Consider the following 21,805-nt stretch of genomic DNA (forward strand, 5'->3'; position numbering starts at 1 on the left):
TTTAATGTGTGTATTAATATACTTACTTTTGCTTGGAGGGATTATTTGTGTGTATTCATGTTAATGTAATGCTGAGATTGTGATACTGAGAACAACCTGCAAATTGTTCGATTTTATAGGAATGGATACCCTCTGCTTTTTGCCTTTTCACTTTTATATGTCAATAAATCAATATATGAATAATTTATGTGTGTTAATTTACTTTCATGTCCGTTATATTACATTATGTATTTTGACAGCCTTATTTACAACACGTTGATCAGGTTAATGTGTGTTAGCATTATAGCCACAAGGTGGCAGCATACATTTTTTCATTGAGCAATATGTTGCAATCTATACTAGAGTCAAGAAATGTCCTCATGAGGAAACAATGACAGCATTTATTTTTTACCAAATTTTGAATTCATTGTTGAAAGGTGCAAATGGAGTACAGTTGAGTTGTTGCATTGTTGCATAAGGACCGTTTCTGGGGTTAGCGTTACTGGGGTTACTGTCACAGTCCTGGGATGGCAGGTATGACGTCTGCAACATTATGTGGCGCTAATAAGGAACAATGTCACACTAAGATTTGCAGAAGACAAACAGTGAAATGGGAGTCACATTCTCTGTAAAGTCCCCCTTTTCTGCCCCTGGAGTCAGCGGTGCAACTGATCTTACAAAAGACAAATGAAGATGCACATGAAGACAGACAAAGGAGGAAAAACCTTAGAATATTGGCTTAATACATTTCCAGAAAAGGAGCAACATTTTGGCTTGAAATATTTAGAACAGCAGTTTGACTGTCAGCTAGTGGTGTTTAGTTGCCAGTGTGAATTGGAAAAAAATGTTTTATTTATCTGATGAATTATTTTGTACTGTACACTACAGAGATAAAGGTTATAGGAAATGCAAGAGTATAATATGTTGGAAAACAAAGTTTTTTAAATTGGAAAATTGATTTTTTCACAGTTACCCTGTCTGTCATTTGTTCCAAGTGCCATTTCTTCTAAAAACATGCTAACATATTGTCCGAGTTGTTTATGACTATGTAAGCAGAGCTACTGCTTAAAAAACAGTATAAACAGAATAAAAGTATTCATCAAGTAATCTCTGGATCAGTATCTCATAGCAGACTTTAATAACACTGATTAAACATTTGTCTGAGCAGTGTAGTATAGCACTATACACAGCACAAATAAATTTTGAAAAGTAGACAAGGCACCAAAATTGTGTGGTCATACATTTTTTGCAGGCCACAAATTTCCACCATGGTCTTAGTTCACTGAATCCAGTCACTCCAGGAGAGGCAGGCTTTGCAGGGCTTCCATTTATTATATATTTTGTATCAGCCTGTAGCATCTTGCCTCTTCTTTGTTTCACTTTTGCAATGCATAACCCTGCTCCCTTTTTCCTAAGGAAGTACTTCAGCAAGCCTTAACATGATGGAAATTTGTCATACCACTTAAGTGTATGTACGGTATATTTGTAAACATTTATGACTCACACACTAAACCAGAAATAAAGTAACTGAGGTCAGCATAAGCACAAAACTCCTCTTCTGTGATTTTTCAAGGTTCTACAGGTTTGCATGAAAAACTGGAAAGAACTGTCCCCGAGAAGTGGGGACATTTTGCTCCTGCAACCAATGTGTTATCACAAAAGGTATTGTAACTCATATTTTAAGATACATTCTATTTTTCATCAGTGGTTCTCTTAGTTGAAACAATAATAACAGTGTGGAGACTAAGGTTATTTGATTGGCTGATACATATCAGTGATTGATAACACAAGACTACCACTCACAACAGTGTCCATGAAGTCTCTGTTTCCCATCAGTGGAAAATGCTGTAAATACGGCCGTAAAGGTTAGAAATGGGATCTGTCAATATATTGTGGTTACTATTTCTCTGGCTGTTGTATCACAGTAACTATGAGATTATAGCATAGAGGGGGTCATGCTAAAAGCGACAGGTGTAGGATTGGACTCAATGGCTGAAAGATGAACACAAGATCAAAGAGGGATCAGTTCCCAGTAAATCAGTTCCCACCCACTGTAAGACTGGGCAGACTTCCACATTGATGAAGCCCCTGCAGCCAAAGCATCTGTATTTTTTCTGCCTGTGCTTATTAAATACTACTAAACCCAGGTAACATTGAAACGTAATGAATTCTCATTGTGAGGGGCTTTTTTTATCACTTTACAATGGTGCAACAGGATATCCAGAGAAGAGCTCCCCTGTCTGCTGGAGAAAGTGAGGAAGTGGGACCTTCCTCACAGAGAGAATGAGTACAGTGTGAGGCCTTTCACTGACAGAGTCTCTTTCCAGGCATAGGAGCAGATCTCAGCAATGATTATCTTTTGCATTTAATGTTTTGCATTTACTGTTTTTCATTTGCATTTAACTGTCGCTTTCTCAGATTAGGTTCTGTTTTTAATTTTCATATACATGAGTTGCTGCTCTCCATTTAGGTAAATTACTGGCATTAAGAAAAGTAGAGGTTGCCCAGTTTCACTGCCTGAGCAAGTTAGCTAGCGAAGGCTGGTGGTCTGGACTGAGTGAGTGGAGAGTGACAATGAACAGTCAAACAAGATTAATAGTCCTTATTCACTCAGAGGTCCCAAATGTTGAAACACTAATCTAGCGACAGAAAAACTGATATGTCATTTGATATTACCAAGGCACATTACAGGACCAGGACCAAAAATACAGCTCTAAAAATACTAACGCTGCTCTTAAACAGGTAAAGAGCAGACTGAAGTGACTGCTGTGTCTTCGATTTTGAGCCTGCATTTGGGATGCAACATTCTGAAACACACTCTGTTCTGCTGTACACTGACCACGTAGATGATGAAGCACCAGGCGCTGCATGAATTACCTTTTCCCAGCAAAAAGGTAGTTTGCTTTTTTCTGTCAGAACTGGCCTAATCCTTTTTCAGTGTTGGGGTGAGGGCATCCAGAGTCCCAGGGCAGGGCTCTGGGGGAGGAAAGGCAGGGGGATAATTTGCTGAGTCATCCTGGGTGTCATGGTGGCACTGGATCAGGGAAATGGGACATGCTGTACTGCTACTCTCCCATGCCAGCAGGGCTGGTAAGTGATAGCTTGCACTTGCTGTCATCCCTAAATGTCAGCTAATGGCATGTATGTAATGTAGCACTAGCATAGTATGATTTGGAAAATCTAATATTTTATTGGTGCAAATCCTAGCAGCATCCATAAAGAATTATCTTGTTCCATATTCGGTTGTCATAGTGGCCACACTTTGTAGCAGACTTTGTCTAGTGCTGTTTATGGTCCCCTTTTCACTGGTAAAATTGGAACTGCTTTTTCATCTAGCTTGTTCTTTTACCCAGTTTGACTGTTACTGTCCTTCAAAATCAGTCAGTCATTATGTAGGGATCCCCCTTGACCTATAGCCTTTGTTCTTTACAGTGGAATTGCTTCCATGGTGAAGTTTCTGATGGCAAATTCCAAAAAGGACTGATAGTTCCTAGTCTTAGTAACGGTGATGCTATTGTCATGTCCATATTCCTAATGATGTTTGCTGATTGCGAATGATGATCAGTGAGGCTGACATATATTATATATGTGTGCTATCTATAAGTGCAGTTCATTTCAAGTGCTGTGTAGCACACATTTTGGTGTCCTAAGTGATAGGAAATTTCTATGCTTAAAAACAATGAACTGTTAATGCTGTTTTTTATAGGAGCAAAAGTGCCATCCATAAATGAATGTCATTATACTAGGTTTATGAACCTTGCAAGGCAGGTTTTTAAATGCTGTTCAACTAAAATGTTTTCCCTTTGTCTTGTTTCACATAAAACAGCACAGTAGATGCATTTTTGGATGGTTGTAAGTCCCTTATACTTGCAGACATAGATTAGGCATTAGATTATGCATTGCAATTCGGCAAGGCAGACTTTTAATCAGGTTTTATTAACTTCACAAAAGTTTTTGGAGAATCATACAGATATTGTCAACTTCGCTGTTTGCAGAAGAGGCATAAAGCTTCACTTACTGATAATGATCCTCGGAAAAGGCATAACGATCATCAAATGGGTTTAAATGCCTTGTTTGTATAACATAATGAAGGGTGCTTATGTTAAACAAGCTCATTTTGGCTAGTCACTATCAATCTTCTAATCTTTCAACTGCTACCAGTCACTTAAAAAGAAACAGTTTACATAATTTGCATTAGCTTCTATGCAAATGCTTGGATTTAATAACGGTGCTTGCATTGATTGATGCACTTGTGCTGCGTGGAACTGTGGATTTTCATGGCTCTTATTTTTTTAAGTGAAACATCCACCTAAGAGCAGAAGAACATTCTGCTATACTGTTTGCCCTCAACAAGCAGTATAATTTATAGTGATTTCAAAAGTAAGCATGTCAGATTCCTGATCCCTTTAGATTATGTTCACTATGGTATTGAATGAAAGCAACCTTAGCACTGTTGAAAGAAAGTCTTTTTTTCCATTTTCCCTGGGTTTAATGAGCTTGTTGGCATTTATGTCAAGATTAATATACATTAGCCACCTGTGTATTGTTCTTGCACATTTTAGCTTGACCTAAATGAGGCTAATTACTCCATTGAATTTCCACACCTGCATGGTGCATTCTGATAGAATAGGAATTAAATGGTGGCAATTTGAGTGATTGGTATATTGCTGTGTGACTTTGTACTAACTGTTCTTTTTTGTAGACCGTAACTGATTTTGCCTTTGCAGTCTAACAGAAATGCATTTATACCTGATTATATTTGACAAAGTGACCCTCATTAAACTTAAGCTATCTGTGCCTCCTGAAGTGATGCAAACAATCCTCAGTACTGTTGCCACAGCATGGCATCGGCAAATGGCACGCATCAGATAAAGAGGGATGAATTTCTTAGCTATTGTGCTTTGTATCAATGGAAACATTTTCCAGGGGCGATAATTTCTCCATTATTTCAGAGGGTTCTGCTTCAATTGAATAACATGGGCCTTTAGAATACTTGACGGTGAAGATAGTGATAAAACTTACCGAAAGGGGGCAGCATTTCTTTAAAAAGGAAAAGAACAGACAGAGGTCCAATAAATGTTTTGGTAGCAAAGAGTAATTTCGGAAGGGGTGTTCGTGTTACCGTTACTGATTCTGACGAAAGTTCTAAAACCAAATTCTTTACCAATTTTGCTTTTTAAAACCAAATTCTTCTTCACCAGTTTGGGTTTTAAAGCCAAATTCTTCCTCACCAGCCTAATTTTCCTAGAAACAAAGGAAGGTTTGTAGAAACCAGGTAGTGACCTGTCCCATGAATGATACCCTGGGGCAAACTTTCAAAAACCTGGGCTATGAACTTCTAGTGAGCATCAAACCAGGATGTGGAAATGAAGCCAGCAACTGTTTTCCCATATTATCTTTCTATACCTTTGGATTGAACCTATCTTCTGTCCCTTTTCATTGATTTCTCATGTTGGCAACATCTTGTTGCATTCCATCTATTTCCACCTGGTCCTGTGAATATTCAGTTTTAACGGGGTGTTTTCCTACATAATAGCAGTAATGAGTTATTTTCCATGTTAAACTTGCTTCATATCAAACAGATAGTCCTTTCTTTCTGTCTCACCTGGACTGTTAACACTCAGACATCCAGGGTTTTGGTAGTAGTAACTTAGACCTACTTCTAAGAGTTTACCATTTCACTAAATTGCTATTTTTTCATGTTTTTCTACAGTAGTTTCCATGGTACATTTGTTACTGTCAGTTTCTCTTCTTGGACAAACCCTTTTGACTGACTAGTTCACATGGTCTTGAGCAATTCAACACTCTGCACAGTTGGGACATTCAATTTCCAATTCAATTCAATTCAATTCAATTTTATTTGCATAGCACTTTTTACAACACAAGTTGTCACAAAGCAGCTTTACATTATTCCCAGGCCAGAGACCCCCTGAGAGCAAGCCTAAGGCAACAGTAGCAAGGGAAAACCCCCTAATTTACAGGGAGAAACCTTGAGCAGAACCTGGCTCAGAGGGGGAGCCCATCTGCTTCTGGCCGGCACTGGGCAGATAGAACATTACTGTCTAATAGATGAAATGTTAAGTCTACAATAAAATATATCAACAACATGTGTTGTTATGGTATTATAGTACTCTGCAAGTGACTCTGCCGATTCATTCGTTTTGTTTTCCTGACAACACTGCGCAACATGGCAAACTTCAGACCACACCAGGACATCCACTTCCTCATTTTCTCAGTAACATTCAAATACTTCAAGTGAAATGCTCATTCCCTTTCCTGTTTTCTTTGAAAGGGTTGTCTGTTCACAAGGAACTCTACTGTTAATTTGATTACCACGACTCAATGTGCTTGTGTTGTATTTGTTCATTTATTTTATTCCAGATTTGGACAACAAAGGATTTACACTTCTAATGTGGTTTATTCTTTTAAAGCTTTGTATATGACAGAGAATGACACCAAAATAACTGACTGACATTGGACATTATAACAGTGCACTGCTTGGTCTAAATTTCCATCACAAGAACACACTCATTTGCTTCAATGTCTTAGATTGAACAGACCTGGAAGGAATGCAGAATGACAAACAATCTCTGGTACTGTTTAACGGAACAATAGACAGTTCTGTTTTGTGCTCTGGTGTTCCATCCCAGGAAACTGTAAATTGTGGACCAAATGAAAATAATCTATGCGTATGAAAAATGCAAAGACAGAGAGCAAATGGCACATGAAAGTTTTACACAGCACCTACTTCTACTTTTTTATCTGCTATAATCTGCCTCTTGGAATTTTCACAATAGGGTGCTTACAGACATAAGACACAATACAAAATAAAAGTCTAACCCTAACTCTTAGTATGAGGAAGTAAACCAGTTAACCATATTAACCAATGAGAGTACCAACAGCAGGAATTGAGTTGTTTTAAGGATTTTCTCAGGATGACTTTATATCAGCAAAGTGTAAAATATTTACACTTTTTAGCTGATGAATCAGTAAATTAATCTGAGTTTTTAAAATCTGTTAGCATATTTGTCCTATCCTGAAAGATACCCCCCTTTCTTTTATAGTGTTCAGTCAGGGTATTCAGTTGGTATTTCCCAGCTAGCTAACACAGCATTTGCAGCTCTGATGAAGTTCCTTTCCTTTCTGAGAGTTCTGATTTAGCTATTTGCATGTATATTCTGTCTCAATTGTTCCATCAGCATTACAGGTTACACTGTTCCTTGTTATGAGCCAGCTGATTTACATTAATTTGCAGATTCTCTAAAAGAAAGCATCAGAAGGTAGAAAGATAGAAAAATAAACATGTATAACACTTATAAAGATAGCCAACCTAAATATTGTGGCAGTGTGAATGCTTGTAGTTTTATGGTACACCTGTAGATAGATACTGTAGCTAGATGGGTATTTAGTGTGCATATTTGTGCTCAAAAGCATACCATTTTATGGGATGGGAGACTAGATATTGATCCCATATGTCATAGCATATAATGTCTGTAGAGGATAATTTGCACAATTTAAACTCTGTGGTACGCACTGGCAGTAAAAGTTTGAATAATGGAAGTAGCAGTCAAAGCCAAGTGAGAGGGACTTTCCTGGCTTAGCTTCTGCATGAACTGGGAGGCATAGGAGATGGGAGTCCGGAATTCCCCTTTTGGGGCACTGTGGGGCCTCCCATTGGTCCCCACTGAACTCCTCTCGACCCTCCACTTATCAACTCTACAGTACAGACGGCCAGTTTGTGTTATTGCGTGTTGTGCTTTGAAGAGCCTGGTAACCCTCTTCACTGGGGCTCAGGGTGCATGCTGGCAAATCATGCTGTCCCATGGTCGTTTTGCTGATGGTCTCACTGAAGCTCTCATATCCATCATCAGCTCTACAAGTATTTGATAATCTTGATGGAAGTAATGTGTCCTGGATGTCCATCTGGAAGGGGGAGGCCAGACTGATGCCCTCTGCTGGAGAAGTGCTGGTTTTTCCACCATCACATGGCTGATACTCAAGCTCTGTGACTGTAATGGGAGCCTTTGAGAACAAAGGGAGGGCTTCAAGATTTCTCTGTATGTGTTCAAGAGGACTCCATATCTCACCTTTGCTGCTGGAGTCACGGCAAGAGACACAGCAAGAGTCACAACAGGGCTTGGGTTGAGCTGGACATGAAGGGATCTCACTCTTGGGTATGTCTTGAGAAACAGCTCCTTGGAATGGAGTGAAGGATATCCTGGAGTTAAGGGCATTTTTGTAACCAGATTCTGAGGAACAGCAGGAACCCTTGGAATCACTCAGGCATTTCTGGCTGCCGTCAAATGAGCTGATACCACTGTCTTTTTTTGAAACGCAGCTGGAGACTGGTTTATATGGATCATCTTGGCCACTTTCTTCTATCAGAGGAGTAACCCTGAGAGGATAACAGAGTGAAAGCAATTACAAATATGGAAGACTGTGCAATCTAAAGAGTATTGGTCACAATGACAGAGACCAGCCAATACATTTAATGGACATCCACCATGATGTTAGTACAAACAAGACATTCAAACACAGTGGTATGTGGTATGTGGTAATTATGTGTTTGTCCAAGCTGTTTACTACGTATGGAGAGCATTACACCACTTTTGAAAGTGGTTAGTTATATTATGTTTAATTGCTGGTGGATAACATTCTGTAATATAACTCAATCAACAGGACCATCCTTTCCCAAAATTTACAATAATCCTCAATGTGCTCACCATGACTTCTCCTCAGCTGCAGAAATCCTCAGAATATCAATGCTCTTGGAAGATGGATCATACTGTTTAGGGATAAATACCTGGAAGTAGCAAATGGTGAAATTCAGGTTTATGTAACTAAGCTGGAATGCCTAAACAGCCTTGGTATTATAGAATGCCAGCTCACTGTAGGTGTAAATATCAGGAAAATCTTTTAAAATGTTACTGGTAGGACACCTCTGTGGCATGCAAAGACTTGCTCTTCTCACTTAGAATCAAATCCAGTTGCACTATGAGCTTAGTCATACAGTGTTCTGTGTCTCTCTCTCTCTCTCTCTTTCTACTTTGTGCAGTAGAAGATTATAGCACTTTACCTTGGGATTTCCTGGAAGCATCTTTTTTATATCATTTGAGGGATTGGGAATTCTATCCCACCACTTAGCCTTGAGTCTGGATGAAAAAAGTGAGAATCAAGTTAATTATTCTAACCTAGTACTGGTGGGCATGTACTTTATCTACCTGGATATACACAGTAGTTTTAATAACATGCAGGATGCTGAAAATACAGCTCTTATGAATGGAAACAAAAGATTTCAGAGCACTTCTCTTACTTATTGCAGCACCAGTAGAAAGCACAGATGCTGATGATAAGAAGCACAAAGAGGATGGGGATGATGATTTTCAACACTCTTTCAGTTGATTCAGCTGAGGAAGGAAAAAAAGAGCAGGGTTTATTACCAACAAACAAAGCAGGGAACAGTTCAGTACCACTGGACACTAAACCTTATGAAACGATATTGTGCAGCATTCTGGTACGTAACATTAAAGAAGCGGTTACGATAACAGAACAAACATGGTGAGTCCTCATTCTGTGTGTATCATTGCCCCAAATGCATTAAGATAAGATCTGACATTGGACATAAATCTCCCTTTTTTCATGCTCTGTGTCACTTACGGGTAATCCACTCCACCTCATTGCTCCAGTCACTGAACTCAGTTCCGTACTTGGTGGAATATGATCTTGCCTTTATCACATATTCACTGCTTGGTTCCAATTCACTGCCAGGTATTATACAGAAAGTCCCAGTACAATTGCTACTACTGGCAACCTGCAGATATAAACAGCACAATCATACAGCATTGAAAAAAAAAAAAAAAAAACATTGTTTATAAGCTATGTATGGGTGTTAGCTAAACGTAGGTTAAAAAGCCAAAACCAAATTAACTTGTGTTCTTAACAAAACTTAAAAATATGGCCACCAACAATAATAGAGGTATCAACATACAAAATTAATTTACAATTTGGCAATACTCATTTAAGCAAGCATAAAACCGTATAAGACATTCCATAAAAGCATGTACTTATTGTTATTTTGTGCATAATAAAACCTTTCAACATGATCAGGATCCATCAGTGGTTATTGCAGAGTTACCACACAAGTCTCCTCACCTCATCTGCTTCTCCTTTCTTTTTGTAGCTCAGTTGAGTTTTCAGGTTTTTACCAAAACCTGAATTCTCAGAATAATTTGTTCTCCATGTGACTTTGAAGCTTCCATCACCTGTCTGCATCAGTGATAAAATCTCAGGAGCTTGGGGCTTGACTGTGGTGGACATAGACACAGTCATTGAAGGACAAAGTCCATTAAACAAAGTAAAAAAAGATTTGCTTTCTTGATGCTCACTAAATACATAAGCAGCTCATTTACAGAGAAAAAAAACTTTTTTGCTGTGTTTCAGGATTCATAACTATATTAAAGAGAAAAGTGTTTCATAAATATTTATCCTGATTAATACTAAGAGATGTTTTCTCCCTGAAGGTGAAAACAGTATTGAAATGTTTTAAAATTCTGAATCCCATAGTTTTTTGGGTTTTTTTTTATATAGCATTAATATTTAATATAATTGGAATACAGATTCCCTGTTAATCGTGACTTCAACCCCTACTTACTGCTGCGTGATACTTTGATCTTTCCTGAATTTATGATTTTCCTTCCTTCCAATAGGCTTGCATTGTATTCATCCACACATACAAACTCTGGCAATTCAGCTGTGCAACCACATTTGAATAGATGATTTGAGTCTCTTTTGCTGTTGTTCACAAATACGCATGTGAAATGTCTGGGGAGACCGAAAAAAAATGATAATGAACAGCATGAAATGATCATAACAGCAGTGTAAATTTTTGATGTGCATGCATGCATACTGGATATGTATAACATTCCCGTCAACGTTTGCAGGTTGTGCATCTCTACATATATGCACATTTCCCACATGCTGCTTCTAACAGTCAGTTGAGGAGGGGAAAACTTACTCCTGCTGTTGTGACACAATTTCTAGGCTATATCCATAGCAGTTGAGAGGCTCGTCAGATGTAAAGCCGCAGATCATTGATGTTTTATAGTCGTTGAAGCAATTCACACTCGAAACATTCAAATGTGCTGCAAAGTAATGGCAAACATACTTTTCGTGAAACCGCTCCTTGAGCACTTGACCATGAGAAACTAAATAACACTTACATGAAACATATTTGGGCAACGCCGTATTCAACATTTAAACTTTTATATTCCCGCTGAGGGGAAGGTAAGGAATACATCAAAATGATATTTTCAAAACACCCGCAAATCCATCCTTGCCTTTAAATAAATTGTCCTCCAAACAAAATTAATTTTGAAGATACTTTACAGTGAGCAACAGAAACAAGGTATTGAAACACAGGGAAAGTTAAAACTGTCTTAAAATATTTTAACAATAAAAAGACAACACACACACACAGAGAGAGAGAGAGAGAGAGAGAGAGAGAGAGAGAGAGAGAGAGAGAGAGAGAGAGAGAGAGAGAGAAATAAATTACCTTCCGACATCTCTGAACCAAAGTCAATGAAAAACACCAGAATTATAGATAGCATGTCTTTTTTGCTTCTCAGGACTGGAACAATGTGCCGTTTATCCTTGAATCTGTGAAAACAAAATTGACATTAACATTTCATTCTTTAATATGCCCTCGGAATTCTATAGATAAAACTGCGGTCATATTTCTTTAAAAGTACGTTTCTTAATAACATGTTAATACAAAAAACAGATGTGAAGTAACGTTAGCCAAACCCTACTTGGATACCAATTACGAAAAAGCAAGGGCACGGGAAAGATCCCTTTTCATTTTGTTAACATCGCAGGAGCACGGAAAGTCAAAGCAACTTTTTCGAGACTAATTTACCCCCCCCCTTTTAATTTAATCTTATTTAACAAACGTACAACAACAGTATTCCCACAGCTAAACAACAGTACCCGCACAGCTAAACGCTTTCTCAGTTGGGACTTCTGCGCACAGTTCTTTTCCAAAGATGTATTTCCTCGTGAACAGGACAGCTAAATACCTATTACACACACTCGGAAAAAGTAGAAAAACGGAGAAGCGGAAGAACATTAACCTTGTTACTCTGTGAATACTGTTACAGAGTAAATCCCATAACGTACCGGTAAAAATTCAGATTTCTTTTCTGTGGCGACGAAGCGAAAGTATTACTTCCTAGTTGTGATTGGGGCGGATCCAGTCGATTACTGGAAAGATCATCCCAACATTGGCACGCAGCAGACTTCCTAAGCGTTGAAATGTGACCATTGGTAAGTGGCTGTTTGGAGCAATTGGGAGTGATTTTATTTTTAAGTTTTAACCATGTTCCCACTTGTCAGACAGTTACTTCCATGTCTATCACCCCGCTGACTGCAGCAATTTGCAGTCGCTGACATTTTACGTTACGGTTAGTTTATGTTTAGGGACACACTTCTGATGACAGCTGAACAGAAACGAAATGATATAGATTTCCATGCAGCAAAATTGACATTGTGAGGGCAATAGGAGGTAGTGGGCAGGCGTTTTTTTTCAGTTATTTTCATGTTAGGCGTTGACAGAGCGGAAACACGAACAAGTTCAAGTTCAAAACAATAAAGCTGGCTGTCCTTATGAAAAAAAAAATTCTAAAGAGCGCCTAGTATTTTATAATATGAAACAAACTGAGCTGCGACTGCAATGAAATAAAACTAAAAACTAGTCAATTATTAATAGCCGCAAGCAAAGTATATTTCATTTAAATCAATTCTATAAAATATCCGTCTGAATTATTGCTATCCAGAAAAACTTTAAATTACAACTAGAAGATATTAATTGCAATAGCACAGTTTTGATATTGTTAAATAGTTATCTCCCTGATCACCACAGGAAGGATCGCTCTCAGTGTCGTGAGCCACAGAGAGCGACACTCTCACTCTCACCCTCTCTCTCTCTCTCTCTCTCTCTCTCTCTCTCTCTCTCTCTCTCTCTCTCTCTCTCTCTCTCTCTCTCTCTCTCTCTCTCTCTCTCTCTCTCTCTCTCTCTCTCTCACACACACACACAATCATTTGGCAAGGCAGCCTTTGAATCAGTCTTGATAATCTCACAGAACAGCAAGCCTCTCTAGACTCATGCAAATACTGTCAATTTAGGGGAGCTGCAGAAGTTGTGTAAAGCTTTACTTACTGACAGCCTTAGCAAGAGGCGTAAAGGTCATTAAATGGGTCTGAATTCCTTGTTTGTATAATCATCTTAAATTAGCTCCGATTGGATGGCCTCCACCTGTCAATCTTCTAAGTGCTACCAGTCATTAAAAAGAACCAGCTTTGCATCATTTGCATTAGTTTCTTTCTAAACGCTTCAGTTTAGTGAAGGTTTTCTCATTCATTGGCATACTTGACCAGTGTGACACAAGGGATTTTCATACCTCTTACCTTTTAAGTGAAACATCCACCTAATAGCAACAAAGCCATATCATTTTTTACTTTAATATTTGCCTGCAACAGGGACTATCATGCACAGTGGCACACCTTGGCACAGGTCAAAGAAAATCCTTTGGAACTTTTTTTCCACCAACTTTTTTTTCTTTGGTTTAATGATCTTGTGAGCATTTGCATCAAGGCCAATATACATTACCTTCCTTTGTATTGTTGTTCTTGAACATTTTACCTCGCCCCAAATGAGGCTAATTATTCTCTTGTATTACCATATCTGCGTGGTGCATTCTGACTGAATAGGAATTAAATGGCGGCAATTTGAGTAATCGGTGTAGTGCTGTGTGACATTGTACTAACTGTTCTTTTTTTTTTTGGTAGACCGTAACTGATTTTGCCTTTGCAATCTTATAGAAAAGCATTTATACCTCATTATAATTATTATCCTTGACAAAGCAACCCTTATTAAACTGAAGCAATCTGTGCCTCCTGAAGTGACACATACAAGCCTAAACATTGCAGGGCATCTATGAACAACAAGCACCAGACAAAGAGGGATGAATTTCTTAGCTGTATTGCCTTGTAGCAATTGAAACATTTTCCCAGGGGTGATCATTTCTATATTGTTTCATGGATCCTCTTCTGATTGAATAACATGGGCCTCAAGAATACTTTTGACGGTGACGACAGTGAAAATATTTACCAAAGGGTGGCAGCATTTCTTTTAAAACGTTGCGGTTTAAACTGCATCATTGTTAGGAGAGGGCTGTTTGTGTTATCTTCACTGATTTTGATTAAAATTGAAACCAACTTCTTGATTAGCCTAATTATATGAAACATTTTCACTTCGGAGAAACAGAAACATATTCACTTGCGGTTCCCATGCACTGTCAGTCTTGACAAAGTTGGTGTAAAACAAGACCGTAAACCAAGGGAATCACGGAGAACCAAACTGTTCGTGCAACTTGTTCTTCGTGTCTAAATAATCTAGGGCATTTATGGACTACAAATAACCAAAAGCTAATAAACTGTGATAATGTTTTTCCTATGTTCATATTAAGTTAGTAACACTTAGTGGAAATTCTGTGTGCTGGCGTAGATTTTAATGTACAAGCGAGGATGTCATGTAACAACAGATGTTTGTGTGGATAAAAGCAAAGTCCTTGCTTTGTGCCTGAGTCGGAACTGGCAATGGTATTTGAGATTAATTGATTAATATAATTTGTAAAAATGGTTTTAAAACAAAAATCTAACATTTCAGATTGGGAATGGTCAGTTCCTTAAGTACCTGATTAGTTAGTTATTTATTGAATACACAAGTTATGCAGTATAATCTAATACATTACCTCTGTCCGACACAGAAGGGCCTGTTAGAGATAACGTATCGAGGGTCAGAGAGTTAGTCTTAGTACATTGCAAACAAAGTTTAACTTGCAGCCTGGGCCGCGTCGGAATGGGATTGGAAATGGCGGTGGTTACACCTGCAGCAGTGCTGGGCCGGGGGTGTTGATCATCTTTCTGGCAATACGGCACGAAAAAAGGAATGCAGGGCTGCCTCTTGCCTGCTTCTTTCCATTACGTGGCCCTGGTCCGTTACAGGAAATGCCACCAAGCACAACAGCAGCTCTGTAGATCACACCCCCCCTCCCCAATCTGTTACTAAACAATTCCTTCCCTGAATTTAGATGAAAACCAGGCCCTATCCCATGAATGTGTTACCTCCTCTTAAAAGGGGCAATTTTCTAAGTAACATCATACAGCAATACTTGAGAAATGAAGCCAATGAGTGCCGCTTCCCCATAATACCTTTCAAATAGTTCTTTCCTTGTCTTTCACAGGCAGGTAGATGTAACGTATTTCCTAAGTTTCGCTGAACTCCACTTCAGTTTCCTGGGGCAGCTGCTGTTTCAACTGCGCATGCTCAAAAAAGTAACGTGGGCTGTTTCCCGCGCGGCACTGGCGATGAATCATTATCCATGTAATATACGTTTCATATTCAACAGACAGTCCTTCCTTTCTTTAATCCACCCATGACTGACTGTCAAATAAGGACACCTCTACACAAAATTATTTCTCTGAAATAATAAAACTAATAATAATAATAATACTAATAATCTTACTACTACTACTAATAATAATAATAGTAATAATACAAGAAATATATACAATGGGTTACTGCAGCTTTACTCTCTAATATAATGTTCGCTCTACAGCGAACTACCTCACCTTCCCTTTTGCCTCCCCTAAAATAATATGCTGCTATGGTACAGCCCACTTATGCCACTCACTCCGCTGAGTCATTCTGACCAAAAAAGGTTTACTTGCCAGACAATACTGCATAAACACAGAGGTTCAGACCACACCCTGAGATCCACTTCCTCATCCTCTCAGAGACATTCATGTGCTCCAAGTGACAAGCTTTGTCCATTTCTGAAAGGCATCCTGTGCTATAGGCCTGTCTTTACACAAGGAAATATATTGTTAATTCAACTCAATATGCATGTGTTGAGTTTATCTCTGTATTTTATTGTGGTTTGGACAAATGTGTTATTCCTTAAAGCTCTGTAAAAGAAAGAGTATGAAAAAGATAATAATTATACCTCACATTGAACAGGACATCCCTGCATTGCTAGATCTGAGATTTCATCGCAGACTCCTTTGGTTCACCATTTTAAATAAAGTAGAACTCCTTAGCTAGACCAAGAAGGTATGCAGCATGATAAACAACCTCTGGCAATGTCTCACATCCTCATGTTCTACCACTGTAAATAAAAAAATATTCAAATAGTGCAAATATTGAAAAAAAAGCAAGATGGCACACCAAAGCTTTTGTCTTTACCCCTCTTCTGCTTTCACCTTTTATCTGTATCATCTGCCTTGTGCAATTTTAACAGAAAAAATGTTCACAGTAGATATACACAATGCACAATTGCAACAGTTTGACTCTTCGTATGAGGAAGTTAAGAATTACAAGCGCCAACACCAAGATAGCAACACCACAGAAATCTACAAGAACAACCATTTCACATCTGAAGCTTTGTAAGCGTGTCATACTGTGATATACTATCAGGTGGAGGACTAATGTACCAAACACTCAAACTCAACAATGACTGCCTTGAATAAAATGAAGAAGTTGACATATGTATTTATGTATATATGCAATATACATTTGAGGTTTTTTGAATAAGACACATTTGAATAAGATAAGTGTAATATGATTATATGATTACACTTATTCATTGATGATAAGCCAGTAAGATAGACTTAAATTACCATATTCGGTTTGGACCTCCTGGCAGAAGCCTTCATTTGTTTACAGTGCTTTCAGGGAGAGCGGACTTTGACCTCATTTGTATGTCACAGCTCAGAGTGTTTGCAGAGGACAATCTGCACATTGTTACACTTTGTGGTAAGCACTGTCAATGAAAGTTTGAATCATGGAAGGAGCAGTCAAAGCCGAGTGAGAGGGACTTTCCTGGTTCAGCTTCTGCATGAACTGGGTGGCATAGGAGATGGAGTCAGGAATTCGACATTTGGGGCATTGTGGGGCCTCCCATTGGTCCCCACTGAACTCCTCTCGACCCTCCACCGACAGCGCCTCCTTATCATCTGCTACAGACAGCCAGTTTGTGTTGTTGCATGTTGTGCTTTGAAGAGCCTGGTAACCCTCTTCACTGGGGCTCAGGGTGCATGCTGGGAAATCATGCTGTCCCATGGTCGTTTTGCTGATGGTCTCACTGAAGCTCTCATATCCATCATCAGCTCTACAAGTATTTGATAATCTTGATGGAAGTATTGTGTCCTGGATGTCCATCTGGAAGGAGGAGGCCAGACTGATGCCCTCTGCTGGAGAAGTGCTGGTTTTTCCACCATCACATGGCTGATACTCAAGCTCTGTGACTGTAATGGGAGCCTTTGAGAACAAAGGGAGGGCTTCAAGATTTCTCTGTATGTGTTCAAGAGGGCTCCATATCTCACCTTTGCTGCTGGAGTCACGGCAAGAGACACAGCAAGAGTCACAACAGGGCTTGGGTTGAGCTGGACATGAAGGGATCTCACTCTTGGGTATGTCTTGAGAGATGTGGAATGGAGCGACAGACACCTTGGAGTAAAGTACACTTTTATAACCAGACTCCGAGGAGCAGCAGGAACCCTTGGAATCACTCAGGCATTTCTGGCTGTCATCAAATGAGCTGATACCACTGTCCTTTGTTGACATGCAGCTGGTGACAGGATTATATGGATCATCTTGGCCACTTCCTTCTATCAGAGGAGTATCCCTGAGAGGTAAATAGAGTGCAAGCAATTAGAAATGTGAAAAACTGTGCAATTTAACTGGTAGCATTTACAAAGACAGACAGAGACCAATCAATGAACTAATTAAATGCCCACCTTGTTGGACAAAAAGGACATTCAAACCCAGTCATCTTATGTGATGATTATGTGTCTGCCCAAGGTGACTGAGCATGACACCAGTCTTAAAAATGGTTTGCTCATCAGGTTAAGATCATCATGTTAAGTAACATAATTCAATCTAGAGAAGCACAACTTTCTCACAGTTACAGTAGTATGCAATGGGCTTACCATAACTTCTCCTCAGCTGCAGAAATCCTCAGAATATCAATGCTCTTGGAAGATGGATCATACTGTTTAGGGATAAATACCTGGAAGTAGCAAACAGGGAAATTCAGTTTTATGTGTTACTAAGCTGGAATGCCTAAACAGCCTTGGTATTATAGAATGTTGGTTTACTGTAAGTGTAAATATCAGGAAAATCTTTTAAAATGTTACTGGTAGGACACCGCTGTGGCATGCAAAGACTTGCTCTTCTTAGATTCAAATCAAGTTGCACTGTGGGCTTAGTCATACAATGTTCTGCCTCTCTCTCTGTGACTCTGCCTCATGCAGTGGAAGATTAAAGCACTTTACCTTGGGATTTCCTGGAAGCATCTTTTTTATATCATTTGAGGGATTGGGAATTCTATCCCACCACTTGGCCTTGAGTCTGGATGAAAAAAGCAAGAATCAAGTTTATTATTCTAACCTAGTACTGGTGGGCATGTACTTTATCTACCTGGATATACACAGTAGTTTTAATAACATGCAGGATGCTGAAAATACAGCTTTTATGAATGGAAACAAAAGATTTCAGAGCACTTCTCTTACTTATTGCAGCACCAGTAGAAAGCACAGATGCTGATGATAAGAAGCACAAAGAGGATGGGGATGATGATTTTCAACACTCTTTCAGTTGATTCAGCTGAGGAAGGAAAAAAGAGCAGGGTTTATTACCAACAAACAAAGCAGGGAACAGTTCAGTACCACTGGACACTAAACCTTATGAAACGATATTGTGCAGCATTGACATTGGACATAAATCTCCCTTTTTTCATGCTCTGTGTCACTCACGGGTAATCCACTCCATGTCATTGCTCCAGTCACTGAACTCAGTTCCATACTTGGTGGAATATGATCTTGCTTTTATGACATATTCACTGCTTGGTTCCAGTTCACTGCCAGGTATTATACAGAAAGTCCCAGTACAATTGTTACTACTGGCAACCTGCAGATATAAACAGCACAATCATACAATGTTGAAAAAAACATTGTTTACAGGCGTTAGCTGAAAGAAGGGTAAAAATCCAAAACCAAATTAACTTGTGCTGAAAGCTTAAAAATGTGGCCACCAGCAAGACTCAATGCAAGAGGCATAAAAACTACATTCCATAAAAGCATATACTTCTTGTTCTTTTGTATAGGCATGATAAAATCCTTAAGAATGATCAGGAGCCATCAGTGGTTATTGCAGAGTTACCACACAAGTCTCCTCACCTCATCTGCTTCTCCTTTCTTTTTGTACCTCAGTTGAGTTTTCAGACTTTTACCAAAGACTGAATTCTCAGAATAATTTGTTCTCCATGTGACTTTGAAGTTTCCATCATCTGTCTGCGTCACTGATAAAATCTCAGGAGCTTGGGGCTTGACTGTGGTGGACATAGACACAGTCATTGAAGGACAAAGTCTATTAAACAAAGCAAAAAACTTGATCTGCCTTCTTGATCATCACTGAACATAGAGTAGTTAATTTATAAGGAAAATAAATATAAAAGTATTTTTGCTGTTGTCTTATTTTAGGGACAAAAATTGTTTGAGAAAACGTTCTGGCTTCAGACATATTTTTCTGATTAATACTACTTTGGAAAGAATGTGTTTTTTAAATTTTTGGAAAAAAAACAAAAAAAGGTCCAACTGAATTACTCTTAAGTGCTGCATTCTAGTTTGGGTGTTAATGCAAAGTAGAGATTCTTTGTAAAGTAGAGTAAATGTAAAGTAGAAATTCTTTGGTAATCACAACAAAGAGAAGACTTTAAATTCTACTTACTCTTGTCTAATGCGGTTATATTCCTTGAATTTAAAACTTTCCCTTCTTTCAACAGGCTTGCACTGTATTTGTCTCCACTTACAAACTCTAGCATTTCAACTGTGCATCCACATTTGAATAGTTTATTTGAGTCTCTTTCGGTGTTCACAAACACGCATGTGAAATGCCTGGAGAGAATATAAAAAAAACAAAATTATCAGAACAGCAGCATAAATGTTTGATGTGCATTCATGCATACTGGATGTATATGTATAACATTCCCTTCAGTATTTTCAGGTATCAAGGAGAGACACACTTACTCCTGAAGTCCTGACAAAATGTCTAGACTATATCCACTGCAGTTGAGAGGCTTATTAGATGTGAAGTCACAAATCATTGTTGTTTTGTAGTCATTGAAGCAATTTACACTCGGACCATTCAAATGTGCTGAAAAACAATGACAAACATACTTTTCGTGAAACCACCCTTTGAGGATCTCGGTATAAGAACACTAAATAAAGATTATATCCAACATGTTTGGGCAGCGCCTCGTTCCCTTTTCATACATTCACATAAAGCAGAAAAAGACTATAGCCACCTGTGCCCTTACTGATTGTAGGGAATTCATTTTAAAGATACAGTTTCCAGTGAGCGTCATAGGAAACCAAAACTTTCATAAATATTTTTCCAAAATTTTCACGAAACTTCTCCCAAACACTGTACGGTGTAGTTGAACAATAAAAACGACAACACACACACACAAGGAAATAAAGAAATAAATAAGTAAAGAACTCACCTTCAGACATCAGCAAAACGAATCCAACGAAAAACAACAGAATGACGTATTTCATCTCGGCGACGTATTCGCTCCAGACGTTCCGTCTGCACTTTAACAGATGCGAAACGAATATTAAAATTTTACATTAAATGAATATTACACGGACACCCTCAGGATTGCACATGAAGCTGGAGTCATGCGTCTTAAAACACACTACACACTAATTTGAAAAAAAGAAAAGAAAATGACTCGTACGTTTAAATTGTCACGTCAACACAACAAACTACAGTTGGACAACGTACTTGGATACAACCAAAAAAAAAAAAAAAAACAGCACACATAAGCTCTCAATTACATTTTCTTTTGCGGACAGAATGGATATATTAGAAGTCCATGCAAGTTTTTGTTAGTTCGCTCCCTTTTTGTCCAGTTTAGTAAAAATAGCAACACTCGCACAGCTGGTTAAACGCTTCCTCAGCCTGTGATTATGAGCACAGTAGTTTCCTCGAAAGGTATTTCCATATGGGGCGGACAGTTAAGGAACATTAACACATAATCCTGAAAAAGCATAAAAACAGTATTTAAGTATTTAAAACATTTACCTTCAGTGCTGTTACTCTATGGATACGCGAATCCGATCAAGTACGATTAAACTTCTGTGATCCTGTACCGCAAACGGCTGCTCGCCTTTTTTCTTCTCCGTCTTTCCTGTGGCGAGGAAAACTAAGCCACATATTGCGCTGTAACTGGGGGCGGATTCAGTCAATTACGGGAATATAGCCATAAAGATCCTCCCAACATTGGCAAATCGTGTGCGCGCAACAGGCGTCCCGAGCACGGGGATACGTGCAAGAGTTTCCTGCGTTTGTATACGAAGTAAAACTGGAATTATGCAACACATGGCGCATGCGTTAAACACATATTTACTTTTATATTGTCTATTAGGGGCTCCAGGTACATATTCTCTGTTAACAGGGCTTGTATTCCTGTTAGATCTTCCTCTGCCTCTGCTGTTTTGTTGGAATTTGCAGTTTTTTCAGAAAGGACTGTTTAGAAGCTGATTCTGAATACACAGGTGTTGAGTCTGATGATTTAGCGGCTACTGATTTTGTGAGGACTTTATAAAAGTAAATAAATAAGAAGTCAATTTTTTGACGTTGCATCTCAATAAATGCTGGTATGAAGCATATAAAGTATATTCCTCTCCTTCACATGTGTATATTCAT

General features: G+C 38.6%; 2 protein-coding genes across 2 annotated transcripts; both read right to left on the reverse strand.

Moving 5' to 3' along the window:
* Positions 1-6,331: 6,331 nt before the first annotated feature.
* LOC118794921 lies at positions 6,332-12,224 on the reverse strand. Its single transcript, XM_036553211.1, has 10 exons — positions 12,154-12,224; positions 11,531-11,634; positions 10,994-11,120; positions 10,631-10,800; positions 10,132-10,283; positions 9,637-9,790; positions 9,293-9,386; positions 9,056-9,131; positions 8,703-8,782; positions 6,332-8,374 (listed from the first exon to the last, which is right to left on the reverse strand). The coding sequence occupies exons 2-10, from the start codon at positions 11,583-11,585 to the stop codon at positions 7,696-7,698; spliced, it is 1,587 nt and encodes a 528-aa protein (XP_036409104.1). The 5' UTR covers positions 11,586-11,634; positions 12,154-12,224; the 3' UTR covers positions 6,332-7,695.
* Positions 12,225-16,837: 4,613 nt separating this feature from the next.
* LOC118794582 lies at positions 16,838-21,272 on the reverse strand. The gene is made up of 10 exons (XM_036552841.1): positions 21,182-21,272; positions 20,598-20,688; positions 20,122-20,248; positions 19,823-19,989; positions 19,273-19,424; positions 18,850-19,003; positions 18,607-18,700; positions 18,370-18,445; positions 18,025-18,104; positions 16,838-17,720 (listed from the first exon to the last, which is right to left on the reverse strand). The coding sequence occupies exons 2-10, from the start codon at positions 20,650-20,652 to the stop codon at positions 16,838-16,840; spliced, it is 1,788 nt and encodes a 595-aa protein (XP_036408734.1). The 5' UTR covers positions 20,653-20,688; positions 21,182-21,272.
* Positions 21,273-21,805: the final 533 nt, after the last annotated feature.

Source organism: Megalops cyprinoides, chromosome 19 (genome assembly GCF_013368585.1).
Source record: "Megalops cyprinoides isolate fMegCyp1 chromosome 19, fMegCyp1.pri, whole genome shotgun sequence".
Classification (NCBI taxonomy): domain Eukaryota; kingdom Metazoa; phylum Chordata; class Actinopteri; order Elopiformes; family Megalopidae; genus Megalops; species Megalops cyprinoides.